A 25605-nucleotide genomic window follows, 5' to 3' on the forward strand; every position below is an offset into this window, starting at 1 on the left:
TAGAAGGCATAATATTATCACTATTCATCATGGCATCCCTGATAATCCTAAACGTACACTTCACCTTAGCCAGCATAATAGCAATCATCCTATTGGTGTTCGCAGGCTGTGAAGCCACACTCAGATTATCCTTGCTAGTAATAGTATCAAATACGTATGGCACTATGTACAAAACCTTTACCTCCTCCATTGCTAAAATGTATTATCCCTACTATACTAATACCCCTGACTTGATTATCAAAAAATAATATAATTTGAATTAATGCTACAACCCATAGCCTGCTGATTAGCCTCACAAACCTGCTTCTTCTTAGCTAGTTTAATAGCCTTAATTTCTCATTAATATTCTTTTCCGACTCCCTATGTGCACCACTACTGCTCTTGACAATATACCCCTACCTCTGATATTAACATCCAGTCAGTCTCACCTGCTCAAAGAATCGCTGACCTGAAAAAAACCATACATCACTATACTAATCATATTACAAACATCTTTAATCATAACATTTACCACCACAGAAGTAATTCTATTTTACATTATATTCGAGGCCACACTAGTTTCTACACTCATCATCATCACTCGATGTGGTAACCAAACAGAACGCCTCAATTCAGGGCTGTATTTTCTATTCTATACACTAGTCGGATCACTTCCACTGCTAGTGGCATTAGTATATATCCAAAACACCACGGGCTCTCTGAATTTCCTAGTACTCCAACATTGAACCCAAGCATTCCAACTCCTGATCCAACGTCTTTATATGACTAGCCTGCATAATAGCCTTTATGGTAAAATTACCCTTCTATGGCCTCCACCTTTGACTACCCAAAGCACACATAGAAGCCTCTATCGCAGGCTCTATAGTCCTTGCAGCCGTATTACTAAAACGCGGGGGCTACAGCATACTACGAATTACAGCGATACTCAACCCCCAGACAGAATTCATAGCATACCCTTTTCTTATGCTTTCCTCATGAGGAATAATCATAACCAGTTCAATCTGTCTACGCCAGACAGACCTAAAATCACTTATCGCATATTTTTCTGTCAGCTACATAGCACTTGTTATTGCAGCTATTCTCATCCAGACTCCTTGAAGTACGTAGGAGCCACCGCTTTAATAATCACTCGTGGCCTCACATCATCTATATTATTCTGCCTAGCAAACTCGAACTACGAGCGAGTCCACAGCCAAACTATAATCTTAGCCCGAGACCTACAAACTCTCCTCCCACTAATAGCCACTCTATGACTACTGGCAAACCTGACAAACTTAGCCTTACCCCCAACTATTAATCTAATCAGAGAACTGTTCGTAGTTATATCAACCTTCTCATGATCAAATTTTACCATTATCTTAATAGGAACTGACATTGTAATTACAGCCCTATATTCTTTTTTTTAACATATTTATTGGAGTGTAATTGCATTACAATGTTGTGTTAGTTTCTGCTGTATAACAAAGTGAATCAGCTATACGTATACATATATCCCCATATCTCCTCCCTCTTGCGTCTCCCTCCCACCCTCCCTATCCCACCCCTCTAGGTGGTCACAAAGCACCGAGCTGATCTCCCTGTGCTATGCGGTTGCTTCCCACTAGCTAGCTATTTTACGTTTCGTAGTGTATCTATATCCATGCCACTCTCTCACTTTGTCCCAGCTTACCCTTCCCCCTCCCCGTATCCTCAGGTCCACTCTCTAGTAGGTCTGCATCTTTATTCCCGTCTTGCCCCTAGGTTCTTTATGACCTTTTCTCTTTTTTTTTTAGATTCCATATACATGTATTAGCATACGGTATGTTTTTCTCTTTCTGACTTACTTCACTCTGTATGACAGACTCTAGGTCCATCCACCTCACTACAAATAACTCAATTTCGTTTCTTTTTATGGCTGAATAATATTCCATTGTATATATGTGTCACATCTTCTTTATCCATTCATCTGTCGATGGACACTTAGGTTGCTTCCATATCCTGGCTATTGTAAATAGTTCAGCCCTATATTCTATATATATACTAATTCCGACACAACTCAGTAAATACACACACCATGTTAATAATATTACACCCTCTTGCACATGAGAAAATGCCCTTATAACCCTCCACATTCTACCCCTCCTACTCTTGTCACTAAATCCCAAAATCATCCTAGGCCCCCTGTATTGTAAATATAGTTTAAAAAAAACCCACTAGATTGTGAATCTAGTAACAGAAGACTGAGACTTCTTATTTACCGAGAAAGTATTGCAAGAACTGCTAATTCATGCCCCCATGCCTAACAGTATGGCTTTTTCAGGCTTTTAAAGGATAGTGGTTATCCCTTGGTCTTAGGAGCCCCAAAATTAGTGCAACTCCAAGTAAAAGTAATAAACCTATTTTCCTCTTTTGCTCTGGTCACACTGCTTATACTAATCATCCCAATTATAATAACTAACACAGATTTCTACAAAAGCAACAAATATCCAACATATGTAAAAAATACTGTCTCATATGCTTTTATTACCAGCCTAGTTCCAACAGTAATATTCTGCCACACAGGCCAAGAAATAATTATTTCAAACTGACATTCAATCACTGTCCAAACCCTTAAATTAACACTTAGCTTCAAAATAGATTACTTCTCAATAATATTCGTACCAGTAGCATTATCTGTTACATGGCCCATTATGGAGTTCTCAATATGATACCTACACTTAGACCCTCACATTAATCGGTTCTTCAAGTACCTACTCCTCTGCCTCACCACCATGCTAATCCTTGTTACTGCCAATAACCTCTTCCAACTTTTTATTGGTTGGGAGGGGGTTGGGATTATATCCTTCCTGCTTATTGGGTGGTGATATGGGCGAGCAGACACAAACACAGCTGCTCTCCAAGCAATCCTACATAACCGCATTGGGGGTATCAGGTTCATTATATCAATAGCATGATTCCTGTTTAACTCAAACACAGGAGACCTGCAACAGATTTTTATACTCGACCTAAATCCCTCAAACCCTCCCCCTTATAGGACTCATACTAGCGGAAGCCAGAAAATCAGCCCAATTTGGACTTCACCCTTGACTCCCCTCAGCAATGGAGGGCCCCACCCCTGTATCAGCCCTGCTCCACTCAAGCACAATAGCTGTGGCAGGAGTCTTCCTACTTATTCGATTTTACCCTTTAACAGAAAACAACAAACTTATTCAAGCAATAGTGCTGTGCTTAGGAGCCCTTACCACCCTATTCACACCTGTATGCGCTCTCACCCAAAATGACATTAAAAAAAGTGTTGCTTTCTCCACTTCAAGCCGATTAGGCCTAATAATGGTAACAGTCTGCATCAACCAGCCCTATCTAGCATTCTTACACATCTGCACACATGCTTTTTTTTAAGGCCACGCTATTCATATGATCTGGGTCCATTATTCACAGCCTGAACGACAAACAAGATATTCGAAAAATAGGCCTATTCAAGGTTATATATACCTTTCACCACAACAGCCTTAATATCAGGTGTCTGGCATTGACAGGAATGCCGTTCCTCACCAGCTTGTATTCTAAAGACTTGATCCTTAACGCCTGAGCCCTGTTAATAACTCTAATTGCCACCTCCCTCACAGCTGTCTATAGTACCCGAATTGTCTTCTTCACACTATTAGGACAACCTCACTTCTCTCCCCTAACCTCTATGGATGAAAACAACCCCCTCTTAACTAACTCCATCAAACGCCTACTAATTGGAAGTGTCTTTGCCGGATTCATTATCTCCAACAACATCCCCCCAACCACAGTCCCCCTAATAACCATACCCTTACATCTAGAACTAACGGCCCTTGCAGTAACCATCCTAGGCTTTATATTGGCCCTCACCATTAACCTGAACACACAAAACTTGAAATTTATCTACCCCTCAAATACCCTTACATTCTCTAGTCTCTTAGGATATTTCCCCACCATCATGCATCGCCTACCTCCTCACCTGAACCTATCAATGAGCCAAAAATCAGCATCCTCCCTTTTGGACTTAATGCGACTAGAAAACATTTTACTGAAAACCACATCCCTTATTCAACTTAAGTTCCCCAAACTAATCTCAAGCAAAGAAGTCCTTATCAGACTATACTTCCTGTCATTCCTTGTTACTCTCACCTTTAGCACGCTTTTATTTAATTACCAGGAGTAATCATAATAACCACAACACCAATAAACAGCGACCAGCCAGTAACAGTCACCAACCAGGTACCATCACTATATAACGCCGTATTAGATACTGAACAGCTACGAAAGAATAGTCCTACACGCACCCTTCTCCCCACCTCAGTTTAAGAAACAGAGCATTGGGCTTCCCTGGTGGCGCAGTGGTTGAGAGTCCGCCTGCCGATGCAGGGGACACGGGTTCGTGCCCCAGTCCGGGAAGATCCCACATTGCCGCGGAGCGGCTGGGCCCATGAGCCATGGCCGCTGAGCCTGCACGTCCGGAGCCTGTGCTCCGCAACAGTAGAGGCCACAGCAGTGAGAGGCCCGCATACCGCAAAAGAACAAAAAAAAAGAAACAGAACATTATTATTACCTTTGGAAGTCGGCTTGTGTGTTTGCCCATGTGCATGTACATACTCATGTTACTATCATTACTATTTCAAGGCACAATATGTACTTAAGCTAAGTAAAGTTCATTGCTCACAACAGTGGATGCAAAAAGTGTTTTAAATCGCCTTTTTATAATTTCAAGTTTGGAGGACTACTTTATCAAATCTAATGAGTCATCATTGTTTTTACTTTGTAATGTGGATGACGAAGAGCTTGCACGTGATGTGGAGACTTGTAAGTTCTGCCATTTTCTTAATGTTTGCTCATACTTACATTGTTAATATTGTCTTCAATTCATGGTGTCTTTGCAGGGGTATTTTTATTTTATTTATTTATTTATTTTTAAAATTGGAGTATAAGTGCTTTAATTGCAGGGGTATTTTTAAACCACTTATTTATTTTGGCCAGAGAGGGAGGGAGGGTAGTTTAGTTAAAACTCAGTAGTATAGTCCCTAGTCCGCTCACCTAGCAACCTTTAACAAATCACAATATCCCAGAAGGAAACTGGCCCACGGCTCCCGCCTCCTTCTACCACATCTATGGCGGCAGCTCCATCCCAAACTGACACCTGCCTGCCTCCCCGCTTCCCCACCCCAACAAGGGGCAACTCAGTCAGCCCAGGGCAGAGGTCTCCCATCCTCCCCTTGAACATGTATGTACAGTATGGTTATTATCGCCCTGCAGCAGGATAGATGCTGTCATCAATGAGAAATGGCCTTATAGGACAGTCTCTGACACAATGGAATGCTTGGTGTTCGATTTTTTAAATTTTGGAAATCTTCCCTCAGACACCAACTGATGACAGTGGGAGAGCCTTAAGCCTCCCTATTTTTCTTTTTCTCTTTACCAGAGTAGTCTCAGAGGTGAAAAGTTTAGATAGCAAACCTATAAACCCACATTTATGAGGCAAATAAATATTTTTCAGAGCGACATCTCCTTTCAGGCAGAGCTGCCGATTTGCAATTGGTCTCTGATAAAGAGCTGAATGAACCCACCTGGCAGCTGGGCTGGAGGGAAATCAGGGATCAGCACAGCCACTGCTTACCCTTTGCCTGCCTGTACTCAGCCAGGGGGAAAAAGAGGAGGAGGGCAGAGCTTTCTGGGAGGCCCCGGTGCCAGCTTATGGAGTGGCCATTGTTGCAAAACTCAGGTATAAGCCAGATCCCTTTAACCTATAGAGATCCAGAGAAACTTGGAACCTCTCCCCACTCCAGCTTCATAGCCTGTGAAATATCCAAAGGCCTCTTTCAAATTTCTGTGAATCCCTAGACCTCCAGTCTTCTTGTTTCCTGGGCTCCCCTTTACACGGTGTAGTTTTTCAGCTTTCTAAGTGTGAAAATCAGCCTTTCTGAGTTCAGAGGGGGAAAAAAAATCACCCAAGCAATTAAGAACACAGTAGATTTACCTAAAGAATGGGATTCAGGGCATGGATTTTTAGGGATTTATATCACATACTACACAGCAAACAGCTTTGAAAAAATCACTTATCAGGACTTCCGTGGTGGCGCAGTGGTTAAGAATCCACCTGCCAATGCAGGGGACACGGGTTCGAGCCCTGGTCCAGGAAGATCCCACATGCCACGGAGCAACAAAGCCCGTATACCACAACTACTGAGCCTGCACTCTAGAGCCCACAAGCCACAACTGCTGAGCCCACGTGCCACAACTCCTGAAGCCCGCATGCCTAGAGCTCGTGCTCCGCAACAAGAGAAGCCACCACAATGAAAAGCCTGCGCACTGCAACAAACAGTAGCCCCCGCTCTCTGCAACTAGAGAAAGCCTGCGTACAGCAACAAAGACCCAATGCAGCCAAAAATAAATAAATAAATAATTTTTTTTTTTTTTTAAAGTCACTTATCAGACATCCCAGATCTCCAAAGATGTTTGGGGCCATAATAGCAATAGGAATTCCCTTCTTAACCCTTCTCATACATGTTAGTTAAGTCTCCTCTCTTTAGATTAGCTCCCTGCCTCTCAAGAACCAGAGTAACAAATTCCATCCCCCTTCTCTACCATATATCTTGGCACCTTGGGGATCTTACAGAGCAAGATATTTCCCCCAAACAGGTTTCTCTATCCTAAAAGAATTCCAATGCCCGATGTTAAGATGATGAAGTTTTTGCCATCTCATTATAATCAGAATGGTCTCCTTGAAACCATTTTCTTTCCTTCTTTTCTTTAATTTAGTGGCTATTAGACATTTTACATCTGAGAGAATTTCAGACCACACTGCCCTCCCTGGCCTGGATCTAGAGGCAAACTTTTTCTGTAAAGGACTAGATAGTGAATATTTTAGGTTTTTCAGGCTATAATGGTCTCTGTCACAACTACTTAACTCAGCTGTTATAGCACATAAACAGTCATAGACGATCTGTCAACGAATGAGCGTGGCTGTGTTCCAGTACTTTATTTACAAAAACAAGTGGTGGCTGTAGTTTTCCTGCCCATGATCTAGAAGAAAGCACATAGCAGCTTTGATGAAAACAAGTGGAGAAGCCTCCAGGCTAAAATTCAATCTCCTTAGCTTGTTAGCATATGAGGCCATTTATCATTTGCTTCATTCGTACTGCTTATTCTTAAGGCAGTCCCCACCTACCTGACTCAAGCTTAGATGCCCTTCTTCTGAACTTTCTTTGCACCTTGTTAGAGTACATCTCAGAGCGCTCACATCACTCTGTTATTTACTAGACTGAGTTCCTCAAGACTAGAGATGTCTTATTCATCCTTTCATGTGCCTAGAAGAATGCCTGATACATTGTTGGTACTCAGTTTGTGTTTGTTAAAATAATTGCTGCTTTCTCTTTCCTGTGTTTGCCTAGATTTCTGTGTCAGGAAGTGCTCCTGAGGATACGTGGGAGGCAGACAGATGGTCTTCTCTGAATGAGAGTGACCCAGCACCAGGGACAAGGCGTTGGGGGAAACTTGGGCAATAAACACAAATGAGTCATTAGTCAAGTCCATATCTTTTGGTGGACTTCCCACAATTGTCCTCTTGATCTGTCCTCAGCTATTGATAGGAGCTGTTATGTTTCCATATCCGAATGAGAAAAACAGATTTGGTGACTTATCTGGGGTCACGCTGTCAGTCAGGGGACCCCCAGCCTGAGGGTCTTTTTGCTGTGCTAAACTGCCTCTTAAAAGGCACCTGTGCATTAGTGTTTATGAAAAATACTTTAAAATGGTGCGATTGGTTTCATCCTGTCAAAGACTGGGAGTGGACCAAAAAAAAAAAAAAATCTCCTGGCTTAGTGTTCTGTATGTTTACTGTTCTGTTAAGTAAGTAAGTAGACTATGCTTTATATGGTAGCTGTGTTCTGAAGAGGTAGCATATTTAGAATTTTGTCATTTAGATTATATGTTAAGTATTCCAGAGGAGCATGTTATTTGAAATCGTTCTGCCGTCTAACCTGTTTAACATGAAGATTTCTTCTGGAATGTATATAAAGTGCAAGTTCAGATTTCCGTAAATCAAGTTTACTTCAAGGACATACCTACTTTGGGAACACAATTCTCTACAGGACTCAGTGTGCCTGTTCAAAAGAAAACATGTAAAGAAAATCACCCCTGGGGGAAAGAGGTATGGCTATTGTCAGTGTGTCTTTGTGTCTGTCTGTGTGTACCTTCGCTCCTATGGTCCTTTGCTTCCCATGGCATCTTTAAGAGGTGGCTCTCCCTAACATGAGGTAGGCCCCATGCTGCCCGCTAGGAGCCAGCCCCGATGACTCCTTGAAGCCAAACATCTGCTGAATTCCCATTCACTAGTCATAGGATCTTCCCCTGGGACCTTAGAGCCAAATATCCAGGGCTGGGTTCCCACTCATCTGTCATAGCTATTATCACTCCTGTTTGATGTTTCCTTCTTCCTCAGACAACCTTCCTTCTAGTGCTGGTCAGAAGGACCCTAGGTTTGGTCCATTTGGAAAGTTTGTTGCGAGAAACACAGATTATAAGTCCTTCCCACGATCTATCCAATGTTGTTCCTATAACATTGTCAGTTTACCTACTTTAATTCTATGTAACATGTTTTTACTGACTACCTGCTAGTAATCTAGCCCTATGCTGGCCCATGCTGTAGAGTAGTCGAAGGAGAAAACATGATCCCCATCCTTGGGAAGCTCCCAGTCTACATGGGTGATGAGGCTCCCATCTCAGGAATTAGTGGTAAAGGCGAGAATATATAAAACAATTCTCCTCACCAAAATTAGGCATGATATGAACTGCTTTGGTAACAAATACTAGTCTAGTAGTGGGAACAAGCTGGGCATTCTTCACCAGTCTCCATTTTTACTTTCTGAGTTCTGTGGGTAATCCTTTCTGCCTGTGAGAACACAGGGGCACCCTCAGGTTCATTTGCTTGCATATTAATCTATAATTCTCCTTTACCTGTGAACAACTCATCTATTTGAAATCACTTCTACATCTTCTGTTGGAGAAGTATGTATGTTGATATGCATGAACAAGGATCAATGAGTCCTACTTTATCTTAGTATCTCATTTCGAAGGTATTTCCTAGAAGTTTGCAATTGTTCTGCTATTCTAATGCTATCTGCACTCTGTCCAGTTAACTCACTCTCTGGTCTTGGACTAGTTTTCACTTTGACTCATTTGGATTTTGCTAGTCTTTCTTAGCTACCATTGCAAAAAAGAAAGTCTGTTCAGAAGTTTGACCTAGCCTTAGGCAAGTACCTTACCCAAAGGCTGAATCAATGAAGATTTTGAAAAATAAACAGCTATGGTATCTTGGGAAATGTAAACCATCAAACCATCTCTACCACTTGTCTACTTTGTGATTTTCAGCACTTTGCTCGTCCTTTCTGGGTCTTTGTCCTTCCCTCTCCCCCACCCGCATGAAATCAGAATTGTAATTTGAGTCCTATTAAGCCATGAGCATGTTCTGAAATAATAGAAATATATTAGAGACAGCTTTAGAACTGCCAAAGCCCTAGTTAGAAGTCATATAAATAAAAGTCATAGAGGAGGCAAAAAAAAAGAAAACAGATATTCCATCATAGTAGATTGTTTAGTATAACCTGATTCAAATGTCTTTCCTTGTCCTATCCTTTCCTACTTGTACACATTTTTGTATAATAACCAATAATCACATAATTTACAATTTTTATTAACCTATGTAGTTTATAAGATGTCACGTCAACTACTACATGAGTTTAATTCTCCTGTTCCAATAAATACCATAAACAAATAACCCTGTGTTTGAGGTCAAAGCATCATTAATGATTGGTTGAGTTTGCTTTTGATTGAAGTAGCCATAACATTTATCAGTATGTTCTACTCTGAAAATATCTAACACTCCTCTTCCACCAGTTAAATGATAAAATGCCCCCAAACATAATGTCTGATGTGTCCCTTGAAAATGACTTATCTAGTTTACAAAAACCACATGTATATGAATAAATCAAGAATACGATCATTAATAAGGAATTAGCATCTTTTGGAGTGAGTTCTAGGATGACGGTTAAGTGAAAAAAGTAGAAGTGCAAAAGAGTATCTATTGCATGCTACCCTTCAGGTGAGAAAGAAGAGGATATAAGAAAATTCACATGTATCTTCTCATTTGTACAAAAGAAGTAAAAGAAGGACAAACCAGAACCCTGTGAAGGGTCGATAGGAAAGATGTAGAAAGAAATGGGGAGAATAGAACAGCTTAGCTGGGATGAGGAGGGAACGATACTTCTGAGCATACTTTATTTATTTATTTATTTATTTTTGCAGTACACAGGCCTCTCATTGTTGTGGCCTCTCCCGTTGCAGAGCACAGGCTCTGGACGCACAGGCTCAGTGGCCATGGCTCACAGGCCTAGCCGTTCTGCAGCATGTGGGATCTTCCCGGACCAGGGCATGAACCCACATCCACTGCATCAGCAGGTGGACTCTTAGCCACTGCGCCACCAGGGAAGCCCCCTGAGTATACTTTTTTATGTAGCTCTAACTCATTCCCCAAAATAAATGATTTAAACCAACCAGTATGTGGTGGGGTGGGGGTCCAAATTGAATACAAGCAGTGAAAAATAAATCTAACTAAATTATGAAAGGATAGCATAATCACACTGAAAGGAGTGAGGAAGAAAAGAACTAAACTAAGTAATTTAAAAACCAGTATTCTGACTGACATAAAGAATCCTAAAGATGCTACCAGAAACCTACTAGAGCTAATCAATGAATTTGGTAGAGTAGCAGGATACAAAATTAATGCACAGAAATCTCTTGCATTCCTATACAATAATGATGAAAAATCTGAAAGAGAAATTAAGGAGACACTCCCACTTACCATTGCAACAAAAAGAATAAAATACCTAGAAATAAACCTTCATAGGGAGACAAAAGACCTGTATGCAGAAAACTATGAGACATTGATGAAAGAAATTAAAGATGATGAGATGGGTTCAAGATGGCAGAGTAGAAGGACGTGTGCTCACTCCCTCTTGCGAGAGCAACCAAAATCACAACTAACGGCTGACCAGTCATTGACAGGAAGACACTGGAACTCACCAAAAATGATACCCCACATCCAAAGACAAAGGAGAAGCCACAATGAGATGGTAGAAGGGGTGCAGTCACAATAAAATCAAATCCCATAACTGCTGGGTGGGTGACTCACAGACTGGAGAACACTTATACCACAGAAATCCACCCACTGGAGTGAAGGTTCTGAGCCCCATGTCAGGCTTCCCAACCTGGGGGTCTGGCAACGGGAGGAGGAATTCCTAGAGAATCAGACTTTGAAGCCTAGTGGGATTTGCTTGCAGGACTTTGACAGGACTGGGGGAAACAGAGACTCTACTCTTGGAGGGCACACACAAAGTAGTGTGCACATCAGGACCCAGGGGAAGGAACAGTGACCCCATAGGAGACTGAACCTGACCTACCTGCTACTGTTGGAGGGTCTTCTGCAGAGGCAGGGGATGGCTGTGGCTCACCATGAGGACAAGCGCACTGGCAGCAGAAGTTCTGGGAAGTACTCCTTGGTGTGCGCCCTCTCAGAGTCTGCCAATAGCCCCACCAAAGAACCAGGTAGGCTCCAGTGTTGGGTTGCCTCAGGCCAAACAACCAACAGGGAGAGAACCCATCCCCACCCATCAGCAGACAAGCACATTAAAGTATTACTGAGCTCTGCCCACCAGAGCAACACCCAGCTCTACCCATCACCAGTCCCTCCCATCAGGAAACTTGCACAAGCCTCTTAGATAGCCTCATCCACCAGAGGGCAGACAGCAGAAGCAAGAACTACAGTCCTGCAGCCTGTGGAACAAAAACCACATTCACAGAAATATAGACAAGATGAAAAGGCAGAGGGCTATGTACCAGATGAAGGAACAAGATAAAACCCCAGAAAAACAACTAAATGAAGTGGAGATAGGCAACCTTCCAGAAAAAGAATTCAGAATAATGATAGTGAAGATGATCCAGGACCTCAGAAAAAGAATGGAGGCAAAGATCGAGAAGATGCAAGAAATCTTTAACAAAGACCTAGAACAATTAAAGAACAAACACCTAGAAGAATTAAAGAACAAACAAACTGAGATGAACAATACAATAACTGAAATGAAAAATACACTAGAAGGAATCAATAACAGAATAACTGAGGCAGAAGAACGGATAAGTGACCTGGAAGACAGAATGGTGGAATTCACTGCCACAGAACAGAATAAAGAAAAAAGAATGAAAAGAAATGAAGACAGCCTAAGAGACCTCTGGGACAACATTAAACACAACAACATTCGCATTATAGGGATCCCAGAAGGAGAAGAGAGAGAGAAAAGACCCGAGAAATTATTTGAAGAGATTATAGTCGAAAATTTCCCTAACATAGGAAGGGAAATAGCCACCCATGTCTAGGAAGTGCAGAGAGTCCCAGGCAGGATAAACCCAAGGAGAAACACACTGAGACACATAGTAATCAAACTGACAAAAATTAAAGACAAAGAAAAATTATTGAAAGCAACAAGGGAAAAATGACAACATACAAGGGAACTCCTATAAGGTTAACAGCTGATTTCTCAGCAGAAACACTACAAGTCAGAAGGGAGTGGCATGATATATTTAAAACGATGAACGGGAAGAACCTACAACTAAGATTACTCTACCCGGCAAGGATCTCATTCAGATTCGATGGAGAAATCAAAAGCTTTACAGACAATCAAAAGCTAAGAGAATTCAGCACCACCAAACCAGGTCTACAACAAATGCTAAAAGAAGTACTCTAAGTGGGAAACACAAGAGGAGAAAAGGACCTACAAAAACAAACTCATAACAATTAAGAAAATGGTAATAGGAACATACATATGGATAATTACCTTAAACGTGAATGGATTAAATACTCCAACCAAAAGACACAGGCTCCCTGAATGGATACAAAAACAAGACCCATATATATGCTGTCTACAAGAGACCCACTTCAGACCTAGGGATACATACAGACTGAAAGTGAGGGGATAGAAAAAGATATTCCATGCAAATGGAAATCAAAAGAAAGCTGGAGTAGCAATACTCATATCAGATAAAATACACTTTAAAATAAGAATGTTACAAGAGGCAAGTAAGGACACTACAAAATGATCAAGGAATCAATCCAAGAAGAAGATATAACAATTATAAATATATATGCACGCAACGTAGGAGCACCTCAATACATAAGGCAACTGCTAACAGCTATAAAAAAGGAAATTGACAGTAACACAGTAATAGTGAGGGACTTTAACACCTCACTTACACCAATGGGCAGATCATCCAAAATGAAAATAAGGAAACACAAGCTTTAAATGACACGTTAAACAAGATGGACTTAATTGCTATTTATAGGACATTCCATCCAAAACCAGCAGATTACACTTTCTTCTCAAGTGCACACAGAACATTCTCCAAGATAGATCACATCTTGTGTCACCAATCAATCATCATTAAATTTAAGAAAATTGAAATCATATCATGCATCTTTTCTGACCAGAACGCTATGAGATTAGAAATCAATTACAGGGGGAAAAAACGTAAAAAACACAAACACATGGAGGCTAAACAATATGGTACTGAATAACCAAGAGATCACTGAAGAAATCAAAGAGGAAATCAAGAAATACCTAGAGACAAATTACAACAAAAACACAATGATCCAAAACCTATAGGATGCAGCAAAAGCAGTTCTAAGAGGGAAGTTTATAGCAACACAAGCCTACTTGAAGAAACAAGAAAAATCTCAAATAAACAATCTAAACTTACACCTAAAAGAACTAGAGAAAGAAGAACAAACAAAACCCAAAGTTAGTAGAAGAAAAGAAGTCATAAAGATCAGAGCGGAAATAAATGAAATAGAAACAAAGAAAACAATGGCAAAGATCAGTAAAACTAAAAGCTGGTTCTTTGAGAAGATAAACAAAATTGATAAACCATTAGCCAGACTCATCATGAAAAAGAGGGAGAGGAGTCAAATCAATAAAATTAGAAATGAAAAAGGAGAAGTTACAACAGACACCGCAGAAATACAGAGCATCCTAAGAGACTACTACAAGCAACTCTATGCCAATAAAATGGACAACCTGGAAGAAATGGACAAATTCTTAGAAAGGTATAACCTTCCAAGACTGGACCAGGAAGAAATAGAAAATATGAACAAACCAGTCACAAGTAATGAAATTGAAACTGTGATTAAAAATCTTCCAACAAAAAAAAGTCCAGGACCAGATGGCTTCACAGGTGAATTCTATCAAACGTTTAGAGAAGAGCTAACACCCATCCTTCTCAAACTCTTCCAAAAAATTGCAGAGGAAGGGACACTCCCAAACTCATTCTATGAGGCTACCATCACCTGATACCAAAACCAAAGATACTACAAAAAAAATTACAGACCAATATCACTGATGAGTATAAATGGAAAAATCCTCAACATAATACTAGAAAACAGAATCCAACAACACATTAAAAGGATCATACACCATGATCAAGTGGGATTTATCCCAGGTATGCAAGGATTCTTCAATATACACAAATCAATCAATGTGATGCACCATATTAACAAACTGAAGAATAAAAGCCATATGATCTTCTCAATAGATGAAGAAAAAGCTTTTGACAAAATTCAACACCAATTTATGAAAACGCTCTCCAGAAAGTGGGCATAGAGTGAACCTACCTCAACATAATAGAGGCCATATACAACAAACCCACAGCCAACATCATTCTCAATGGTGAAAAACTGAAAGCATTTCCTCTAAGATCAGGAAAAAGACAAGGATGTCCACTGTCACCACTATTATTCAACATAGATTTGGAAGTCCTAGCCACAGCATTCAGAGAAGAAAAAGAAATAAAGGAATACAAATTGGAAAAGAAGAAGTAAAACTGTCACTATTTGCAGATAACATCTCTATACTCTACATAGAGAATCCTAAAGATGCCTCCAGAAAACTACTAGAGCTAATCAATGAATTTGGTAAAGAAGCAGTATACAAAATTAATGCACAGAAATCTCTTGCATTCCTATACACTAATGATGAAAAACCTGAAAGAGAAATTAAGGAAACACTGCCATTTACCACTGCAACAGAAAGAATAAAATACCTAGGAATAAACCTACCTAAGGAGACAAAAGACCTGTATGCAGAAAACTGTAAGATGCTGATGAAAGAAATTAAAGATGATACCAAGAGATGGAGAGATATACCATGTTCTTGGATTGGAAGAATCAATACTGTGAAAATGACTATACAACCCAAAGCAATCTACAGATTCAATGCAATCTCTATCAAATGACCAATGGCATTTTTTACAGAACTACAACAAAAAATCTTAAAATTTGTATGGGGACCCTAAAGATCCCAAATAGCCAAAGCAGTCTTGAGGGAAAAAAACAGAGCTGGAGGAATCAGACTCCCTGACTTCAGACTATACTACAAAGCTACAGTAATCAAGACAGTATGGTACTGGTCCCAAAACAGAAATATAGATCAATGAAACAGGATAGAAAGCCCAGAGATAAACCCATGCACCTGTGGTCAACTCATACATGACAAAGTAGGCAAGGGTATACAATGGAGAAAAGACAGTCTCTTCAATATCTGGTGATGAGAAAACTGGACAGCTACATGTAAAAGAATGAAACTAGAACCCTCCCTAACACCATACACAAAAATAAACTCAAAATGGATTAGACACCTAAATGGAAGACCGGGCACTATAATACTCTTAGAGGAAAACATAAGAAGAACTCTCTTTGACATAAATCACAGCAGGATCCTTTTTGATCCACCTCCTAGAGTAATGGAAATAAAAACAAAAATAAACAAATGGGACCTAATGAAACTTAAAAGCTTTTGCAAAGCAAAGGAAACCACAAACAAGATGAAAAGACAAACCTTAGAATGGGAGAAAATATTTGCGAACGAATCAGTGGGCAAAGGATTAATCTCCAAAATATATAAACAGGTCATGCAGCTCAATATCAAAAAAACAGACAACCCAATCAAGAAATGGGCAGAAGACCTAAATAGACATTTTTTCAAAGAAGATATACAGATGGTCAAGAAGCACATGAAAAGCTGCTCAGCATCACTGATCATTAGAGAAATGCAACTCAAAACTACAGTGAGGTATCACCTCACACCGGTCAGAATGGGCATAATCAGAAAATCTACAAACAACTAATGCTGGAGAGGGTGTGGAGGAAAGGGAACCCTCTTGCACTGTTGGTGGGAATGTAAATTGATACAGCCACTATGGAGAACAGTATGGAGGTTCCTCAAAAAACTAACAATAGAACTGCCATACAACCCAGCAATCCCACTACTGGGCATATACCCTGAGAAAACCATAATTCAAAAACAGTCATGTACCACAATGCAGCTCTATTTCCAATAGCCAGGACATGGAAGCAACCTAAGTGTCCATCGACAGATGAATGGATAAAGAAGATGTGGCACATATATACAATGGAATATTACTCAGCCATAAAAAGAAACAAAATTGAATTATATGTCGTGAGGTGGATGGACCTAGAGACTGGCATACAGAGTGAAGTAAGTCAGAAAGAGAAAAACAAATACTGTATGCTAACACATATATATGGAATCTTAAAGAAAAAATTTGTTCTGAAGATCCTGGGGGCAGGACAGGAATATAGACCCAGACATAGAGAATGGACTTGAGGACACGGAGAGGGGGAAGGGTAAGCTGGGACGAAGTGAGAGAGTGGCATGGACATATATACACTACCAAATGTAAAATAGATAGCTAGTGGGAAGCAGCCGCATAGCACAGGGAGATCAGCTCGGTGCTTTGTGTCCACCTAGAGGGGTGGGATAGGGAGGGTGGGAGGGAAACGCCAGAGGGAGGAGATATGGGGATATATGTATATGTATAGCTGATTCACTTTGTTATACAGCAGAAACTAACACACCATTGTAAAGCAAGTTTACTCCAATAAAGATATTAATTAATTAATTAATTAATTTTAAAAATTAAAAAAATTAAAACCAGTATTCTGACTGGCAATTGTAAGGCTAAAGACAAAAAAGAACTGTATGAAAATACTATACTCTAGTTAGTAAACTTGTTTTACTCACATGGGTGTGGATTAGCAATTCTGAAACTACTTTATACTGCACTAGGACTGAACCAATAAGTAAAATATAATGAGAGCCAGGTTTCTCATTGTCAGAGAAAGAAGTGATAAATAAGGAAAGAAGGAAGGAGAGAATGAATCCTCTGGTGTTTGGAATCATAGACATCAAATATGAACTCATGACTTTAAAATATATTCACAAAAGATATAGATGTGTTAATAAACATACATATATTTCTTAGCTCTGTCCACTGAGAGGGCCTAGAGGCAATAACACCTCAGTAGAACTGAGCATGCTAAGTGCTCAGATCTTGGTTTCTAAAAACCATTCCCCAAAACAAGGAACTAGATAGAGCTCCTTGGAGAAGTAACTGGTTCCAAAGCAAGGGCAGGGAAAGTGCAAGATGAGCTTGGAACATTTTATAGTGCCAGCAAGTAAGGAATTGTTCAAGAAATGATAGGGACAGGTGGAAAATACACAGGAAAGCCAGTCTGAAGGCGTCCCTAATGGCCAAAGCCAGAATAAGTTGAACAATAACATGAATAATGATTGTATTAGATTATAACGCATGAAATAAAATAAATATCTGTGAGGTCATGCTGATATAAATAATTGGACAAATAAATAAATGGAGGAAAAGGGACAGCACTTTTCCTCACAGGAGAATTCCATTTAATAACTACATATATTAAAATTATTAATATTATCAATATTAATAATAAGTATTGTTGTAGGCAGGATCCACCAATGGATGTTAAAGTTAGTGGACAAAAGTTTGAGGAGAAACAGGATATTTGCATAGTATTAAAGTATATCTCCCATAAGAAATGTATTAATTATTTACAAAGGTAAAAGTAATAACTTTGCAGTAGAGAAACTCACCACCTTAACCAAATGATCAATAATGAGATATGTATGTGGGCATCATATATACCTGATATGATGCACTGAGAAGGGGGCAGTATCACTCCTTTTCTACAGTATTTTTGCAAGAAAAAAAAATGCATAACCTCAATCCAGAGTTTCTTAACCTCAACACTATTGACATTTGGGGCTGGTAATTCTTTGTTGTGGGGCTGTCTTGAGCGCTGTAGGATGTTTAGCAGCATTCCTGGCTTCTACTGACTCGATGCCAGGAGCATCACCTCCACTACCATCACCCAGCCTTGTTACAACCCAAAATGTCTCAGACATTGTCAGATGTCCCATGGGAGGCAAGATCTCCCCTAGTTGAGAACTACTGCCTCAATCTAACCATAAACAAATATTGGGCAGACCCAAATTAAGGGACATTCTGCAAAATAAATGACTGGGGACTTCTGCAGCGGTCCAGTGGTTAAGACTCCGCACTTCCACTGCAGGGAACACAGGTTTGATCCCTGGTCAGAGAACTAAGATCCTGCATGCTGTGTGGCACAGCCAAAAAAAAAAAAAAAAAAAAAAATTAAATGACTGAAAGTAAAGTGTAAGTATCAAGGTCTTGAAAAATAAGAATGAGGAACTATAACACGTTGGAAGAGTCTCAGGAGGCATGATGATTAAATGAAATGTGGGATACTGGATTGGATCAGAAAAAGGACATTAGTAGAAAATCTGGTGAAAATGAAATGAAATCATAGTTTAGTTAATAGTATTGTACCAATGTTGATTTCTTGGTTCTGATCATTGTAATATAATATGTGAACATTAGAGAAGCTGGGTGAAGGGTATAGAGGAACTGTCTAAACTATTTTTGCAACCTGTATGTAAGTCTAAAATTATTTCAAAATAATAACCATTAAACACTAAATCATGTTATAGTCTTTGTGATGCCAAAGGGAACGTCTCATTGTGGTGCTAGTATTTGAGTTATCTTCTATTTCTGACAAGTATGAATGGTTTCCCATTTGTGAAAATGATGTAAAGTATTGTTTACAAAATTTTTATGACCAAAATATGAATCAATACAAACAAAAATGTTAAGTTAATAATAACACATGTGGCATGAGGATGTGGTAAAAACTGCAAAAGTGATACTCAATAAAGTTTGAGGAATAGTGATCTTAAGTTCAGTCTCCCACCTTTGATGCTCCTCTTTTTTCTTCTTCTCCATCCACCACCTACTTACAAACATCAAGAAGTAAGATGCCTTAAAATGCATATATAGTATGCTACTTTCTGTGAAAGAAAGAGGAGGGAATAAGAAAGCATACGTGTATCTGCATATCTTTACAAATAGAAACATAGGAAGGACAAATCCAGAAACAATGGAGTTGGGTACCTATAAGGCATGGTAGGAATTGGGGTGAAAGGGATACAACAAAGGAAAGAGTGACACTTTTCTGAGTTAACGTTTTTGTATTGTTTTGACTTTTGGAAGCATGTTCATGTCCTACATATGTAAAAAATTAAGAAGGATGGGAGGGAGGAGCCTAAAACTAAAAGCAAATGGAAACAAATGAACCCAGTTGTATTTAGATGAATACCATAACCAAACTGAAGGGAAAATTTAAAAAGGACTAATCCAAGTGGCTTACGAGCATAGGCTTTGATGATACACACTCAAGTTGGGAGAGGAAATTGCAAACAAATCTCAAACTCTTTTTAGCAGGCTTTTTTGTTTTTGTAGTGGTATATACAAACAATTCTGAACTGATTTTAGATATATTATAGGATTAAGCAAATTAGTGAATGAGATGATGTCGCTGAGAGCCAGGATTCTCACTGTGGAAGAAAGCATATGTGGGATAGAGGAAGGCAAAAAAGAACTCTGTGAGAATGATTAGAATTGGAGGTATTGGTGTAAACTCATGATCTCTAAAATGTGTGTGCATACGTGCTTATATAAGTACACATGGATGTACGTATGTATATGTATGCGTGTCTATATGTGGATTATATGCATATATTTCCTAGCTCTGTCCGCTGAGAGGGCTTAACTCCCCATAGATTGTCCCCAAGTAGCAATGAGCACACCTAGCACCCAAATCTTGATCTCTAATAACCTTCCCACTAAAAGAAACCAGGGCTGTTCAGAGAAATGGCTGATTTCAGAGCTGGGCATGGTAGATACAAGATGAACTTGCAACACCTTATTATGCCAGAAAGTAAGGAAGTCCTGAAAAAAAAAATCATGGGGGCATGTCACAAGGACACAGGCTGCAGCTTGACAGATCTCCCACTTGCCAAACCTGGGACAATTGGAGCATCAAAGTAATCAGGTATAGTAATGAATATAAACCATTGAAAAAATGGAAACCCATGAATCCATACCAATAATAAAACAGATAAATTAATGGGGGAGAAGGAGAGAGCACTTGCTTATGGTAGAATGCTGCGTGACAACTGATAAACGTGGAGGGAAGGATAGAATCGGAATGTCATCAGTGTGAGACCATCATAGTAAAGACCAAAGCGAAGAAGAATCCTCAATAGATGCTAAATCTAAGGGGAAATTTTAACCAGGAGCAGTATATTCACATGGTCTTAAATTGTCTCCTCAATTGCTTCCTAGTTGCAAAAGAAAATATAATACCTAGACGGTAGAGAAATCAGACAACGTCTTGACTGGGTGGTCCAAATTAATATCACCAATGAGAGGCAAATGAACACTGTATATTGTATACCTCCAGATGTGATGCCCTGAGGAGGACATAACATCACATGTGATATTCCGGCCCGAAATGCATGTCTTATATCTTATTATAAGCATTAGAAAAACCAAAACTAAGGGGGAAAAAAGGAGACAGGGAACTTTTGAAGAGTTGACATCCTTCAAAAATGTCAATATCATATAAGAAAGAGACAGACTGTGGAAATAGTCCAGATTAAAGTAGGCTCAGTAGATAACTAAATATAATACCTAATCCTAAATAAACAAAAAGGCTATGCAGGATTTTATTGGGTCAACTTATAAAATTAGGGTATGGACAGTATCAATATTAAATTTATTAAAGTTAAAAACCATACCGTGATTATGTATGAGAATAGCCCTAATTCTTAGGAACACTGAAATATTTGGGGATAAAGGGTCATGATATATGTAATTTACTCTCAAGAGACTCCAAAAAGAGATACTGTGTGTAAAAAGAAAAAGAGAGAGAGAACACAAATGATGGAGCGTATGGGGTAAAATGTTGACAATAGATGGATCTGGGAGGAGGGTATATGGTGCTCCTTACACTACATCTATTCTTAGAACTTTCTGATAAATTGAAAATTATTTCCAAATGAAAAATTTTAAAAATAAAAAAGAATGTGATCGTTAGTGATGACTGAATGTTCTGCATCCTTGAGAGAGACTTTATTGAGATTTAACAAGGCCATTGCATGCAGAGAACTAGGCTGAGAGGGCCTGGTTCACCTTGGAAAGTCATAGTCTGGAGACCAAAGTGCTGTATTGATAAACAGGCCTGCCAGTTTTCTTGTTCTCTTATTCTAACACTGTTTCTAAGGAATCCAGTAGAACTGCACCCCAAGGCAGTTAACTTAGTTAAGTCCCACCCAGACTCTAGTATGTGTCCATCTGTCTCAGAGGAGGCCATCAGACCTAGGTACAGGCCACTGAAAAGGACTGTAGAAAGCAGCACAGACGCAGAGTGTGAGCTACAGGCTCATACTGGTTGAGCTTAATAGAGTTTGTGTAGCTTCCATGCCTGGAGTGGGATAAATTAGGTAGCTTGTCATCCCAGAGCTCTTAGTCTCAGTACTGGCATTGAGAGACTTTAGCAAGAATTTAAAAATAGAAAACTTAGAGCTGAGTAATGAACTGCCCTCCACACCCCACTGGTGATTTACCCAGGCTTCATGAGCCCCAAAAGACATGGTGTTCTTTTCAGTAAATCAGAAAATACTGATACCATTAATTCCATCACTGAAATTAGGAATTCGATAGTAGAGAAGGTAGTTTTATTAAATGCATATATATGTCCACATCTGAAAAGTAATACCTGAAATAGCTTTAAGAAATCATGTTTTCATGTTTTTCCAATTAAACTTATTTGTTTTTCTTTCACCTTTCTTTTGTTAGCTCCCTAGCATGCAAACAGTAAAAGGTTTTTTAAATTTTCTGAGAAAAAAATTTAATTAAGAAAATGCTATCTTTTTCATAATTTTTTCCTTGGGATTTGGAGGAAAAGCGTAATCATATTTGTAGACAACCTTTAGAACAAGGGACACTCCAAGTGTCTGTCACGCTCCCTAGGAGAAACTGTCTTGACGGGTCTTTGGACACCATAGGATAGAAATACTAAGATTAGAATAGGAAGTCAAGGAAATATTTCTTCTAAAGGAGAGCTCTGCAAGGCCTGGGGACAGCAAAAGGAAGTGGTAGAAGCCCTTTTACTTGCCAACTAACATAGGCGTGACCTAAAAGAGACCTGAGAGGGCCTTTTGGGGCCGTGCTGACCCAGGCCAACCGACGTGTCTGTCTCTCTCCGCCTCTCCTCTCATCTTTAGCATCCCTTTCCTGGCTGAGGGTGTAGGGGCTTTTCTCTGTTTTAGCAAAATTTTGGGGACTTCAGCCAATTCCCATCCTGTCTGAGGAAGTTCATAACAGCCATTCTAAGAGAGTGGATAGAAGAGGAAGCTTGGCGAAGTAGGGCAAGGCCCACACTGCCCATTTGCCCAGCTGGGCAGTGAAGACAGACAAGGGAAGAAGATGTGCCTAAGAGCCCAGGCTCTGGCATTGGATTGACTCTAGGCCTCTCTTTGTTCTGCACAGAGTGATAGCCATCTACAATCTTCATCAACTGTTATCTCTTGGAAAGGGAGAAGTAAAGAAATGTCTTGATCCAAAAGCACTTATATGTATCTCATTGCTAGAAAGCCAGCTTGAAGGCCCTTCTTCTATGTAGTGATGTGAGTCTGGGATGGTGACCCCTCTAGAAGTTTATAGAGGGGAGCTAGCACCTTCCCTTTCATCACCCTTACCTTTGAAAGGCACTGATTTCATTTTTCTTTTTTAGCTTTATTCAGTTACAATTTAAAAATATTTATTAGAGTGATACCTGAGGCTAAAGCTGGCTGGGAAAGAAAGCCTTTGACAAAATGTATTTAGTTAACAGGTTTCCATCTGTTCAGCCAGTGTCCACGTAGGTGTAATATATTGCCTCATGTAAATATTGCATGGCCCATTTATGCCTTGGTTCAGTGTTTCTGTGTTGTCTGTGTGTCTGGTTTGTTTCTGGCATGTGCATGTGTCTATATCAACGGAGTAATTTGGGCAAAGTCAACACAGCAAGTCATGAAACTCGTACTTGAACCCAGACCTTCCAACCTGAAAGCTCACATAGTTGCATATGCGGCACTGGACACATCCACCTTTATTTGTTCGTTGTTGAATTCTGAGCTCCTAGAATGGTGCTTGGCACATGGAAGGCATTTCACAAGTATTTATTAAGCAAATGAGTGATTATTATGGTAGTCTTGTGTTTCGATTCAGTCCAGTGTTCGTTTCATTACAGGCCTGCCTCTGAGAGCTGTCTGCTAGCAGCGTGTACTCTTAGCAACAATACAGTGCTTATGGAAGAGATGACTCTGCCTATAGTGATTACTCATTTATTTTCTTAATTGCAATACAGTCTGTAGCCATTCTTTCTCTTACTATGTTTTAAATTTTATTCTTCAAGTCTACTGTAGATGGTAGTGAAGGATGCGAGGGGCTTCTGAGATCCTGATTTGTCTTATCTGTCTGATGATATTTTACAGCTTTTAGATCTCTTCCTCCAGTGGGATTGGTCAACCTACCTTGCTGACTATGGTCAGCCCACCTGCAAGTACCTCCGGGTAAACCCTGTGACAGCTCTGACCCTGCTTGAGAAGTGAGTACCCATCCAGTGGTCTGTGTTGGGGGGTGGGGAAATGGGGATGGCGGGTTGGTATAGAGGATAATTTTCTCTTTGCCAGTACCTTGAAAAGACCGCAAAGAGGCCCCATTCTTAAAGTCTCCATAGGTGCTCTCGGCAGTCTCCATCATTGGATTTGGCAGGCCAGTCTTCCTCTTGTGGCCTCTTAATTCCTGAGCCTTGACAAGCTAGGGCAAGTATGGGTCAATGGGGCTCTGACATTACCTCAGAGCTTACCTAGAGATGACAAGAGGAGAAAGGAAGATGCCTTAGTTTGGGGCTCAGTTCAGCCTGGTGGACAGAGTGAGCCTGGCCCCAGCCATCTGGAGTATGATGATGGATGGAGGACAGCCCCACAGAACAGAGAAGCTCCTGAAATTACTGAAACCTTCACCTGCCCCTCCAAGCCCCGCCCCTGCCAGACTGAGCTCTACTGTGCTGACTGTCCCAAGAAAGCTGTGTTGGAGGTGCCTCATTCTTGCCTTAGGCAGTCACTGGCCCGCAGAAGTCCTGCTACAGGGCTGTAGCATCTCTGACGGAGAGATGCTTCCACTGAGATTGAGTTAGCCAGGTCCGGAGCATCTCACTAACCAATAAGTCACCCAGATGCTGGAATCTGCTATTCATTGTAGCCTGGCTCTGGCTTTAGCTTACCTGGTTGAGAGCTGGCAGACCAGAGGCTAAGACCCACGTAAAAGGGAAGCTTTTTCTTGTCATCAAACTAGATAACCGCTGGCTTCTTAGCAGCTTCCTAGGAGAGTGCCTTGCATCTCGACAGTGTAGCAAGTCTACGGATATAGCCAGGCAAGCAGGTCTCAAATCCTAGCAAGGCAAGGATCAGAGTCCAGGAGGCCAGAGTGGAGCCTTAGACAGAAGCAGAGGCTGAGGTGTACCTTCCTACTGTGCAATATGACAGGGGAGAGAAGGGGAGGGGCAGAGGTGTGTGTTTGGAGCCAAGAAACTAAGAGCCCAGAGTTGACTTTCTCCAGATCAAGACAGAGACTGATGTTTCCATTTTGACTTTGTTTCCCATGGTTCTCTCTCCCAATGACCTTCTTCCCTAGGATATCTAGAGAGTAAGTATATTATTCACTTGGGCCTTTTCCATCGCTTTGAGGCAAGTCTTTCCGGTCTCCTCGTTGACACTAATGACTACACTAATATCCCTACCCTGTGAGTTGTCCCCACCCTGACATACTAATCTACTAAACCAGTCTGGTGCCAACTGGCTAGCCGCCTCCTCTCTCCTTGGTCCTTAGAGTGACCCTTGGCTTCCAGTTCCTTTGGGGCTGGGAGTGGTAACAGGGATTTTCCCCCATCGGTGCCAGGTGAAGGGTTGTTCCCAGCCAGCTTCCTGGCACACGCAATACCCTTGCTAGTCCAGGGCCTAGCCCCAACTAGCCCTGGCAATTCAGCCCTGACACACGGGAGCTCCTCAGCAGTCTCCCCTCCCTCCCAGTGGTGAGGCCCATGGCTTTAAGATCTCCCGTCGAAGACCCTTTATTAGAGGCAAGGCCTCATCCCAGAGTTCTCAGTACCCAGCTGAAATGGCTTTTGAGTTGGTGCTTAGATGTCATATTCATTATGTGTCTAAACGGGCTCTAGGATTCCCTTTGGCCCGTTGCCTCTCCACCGTTCTT

The 25605-nt window shown here is 40.5% G+C and overlaps 1 protein-coding gene across 7 annotated transcripts in view; it reads left to right on the top strand.

The window, feature by feature from the left end:
- Window positions 1–25605, top strand: part of EXOC6B (exocyst complex component 6B) — a 708873-nt gene that overhangs the window by 677193 nt on the left and 6075 nt on the right. For 6 of the 7 annotated variants that reach the window (XM_030877541.2, XM_060309973.1, XM_060309972.1 and 3 more), the window contains one exon: window positions 23829–23941. In XM_030877541.2, coding sequence (XP_030733401.1) covers window positions 23829–23941 — 113 coding nt within the window. Of the gene's footprint in view, window positions 1–23828; window positions 23942–25605 lie in introns of those variants that run through there. The other variant, XM_060309974.2, reaches the window with a different exon arrangement.

This window comes from Globicephala melas, chromosome 12 (assembly GCF_963455315.2).
Source record: "Globicephala melas chromosome 12, mGloMel1.2, whole genome shotgun sequence".
In the NCBI taxonomy this organism is placed as follows: Eukaryota; Metazoa; Chordata; class Mammalia; order Artiodactyla; family Delphinidae; genus Globicephala; species Globicephala melas.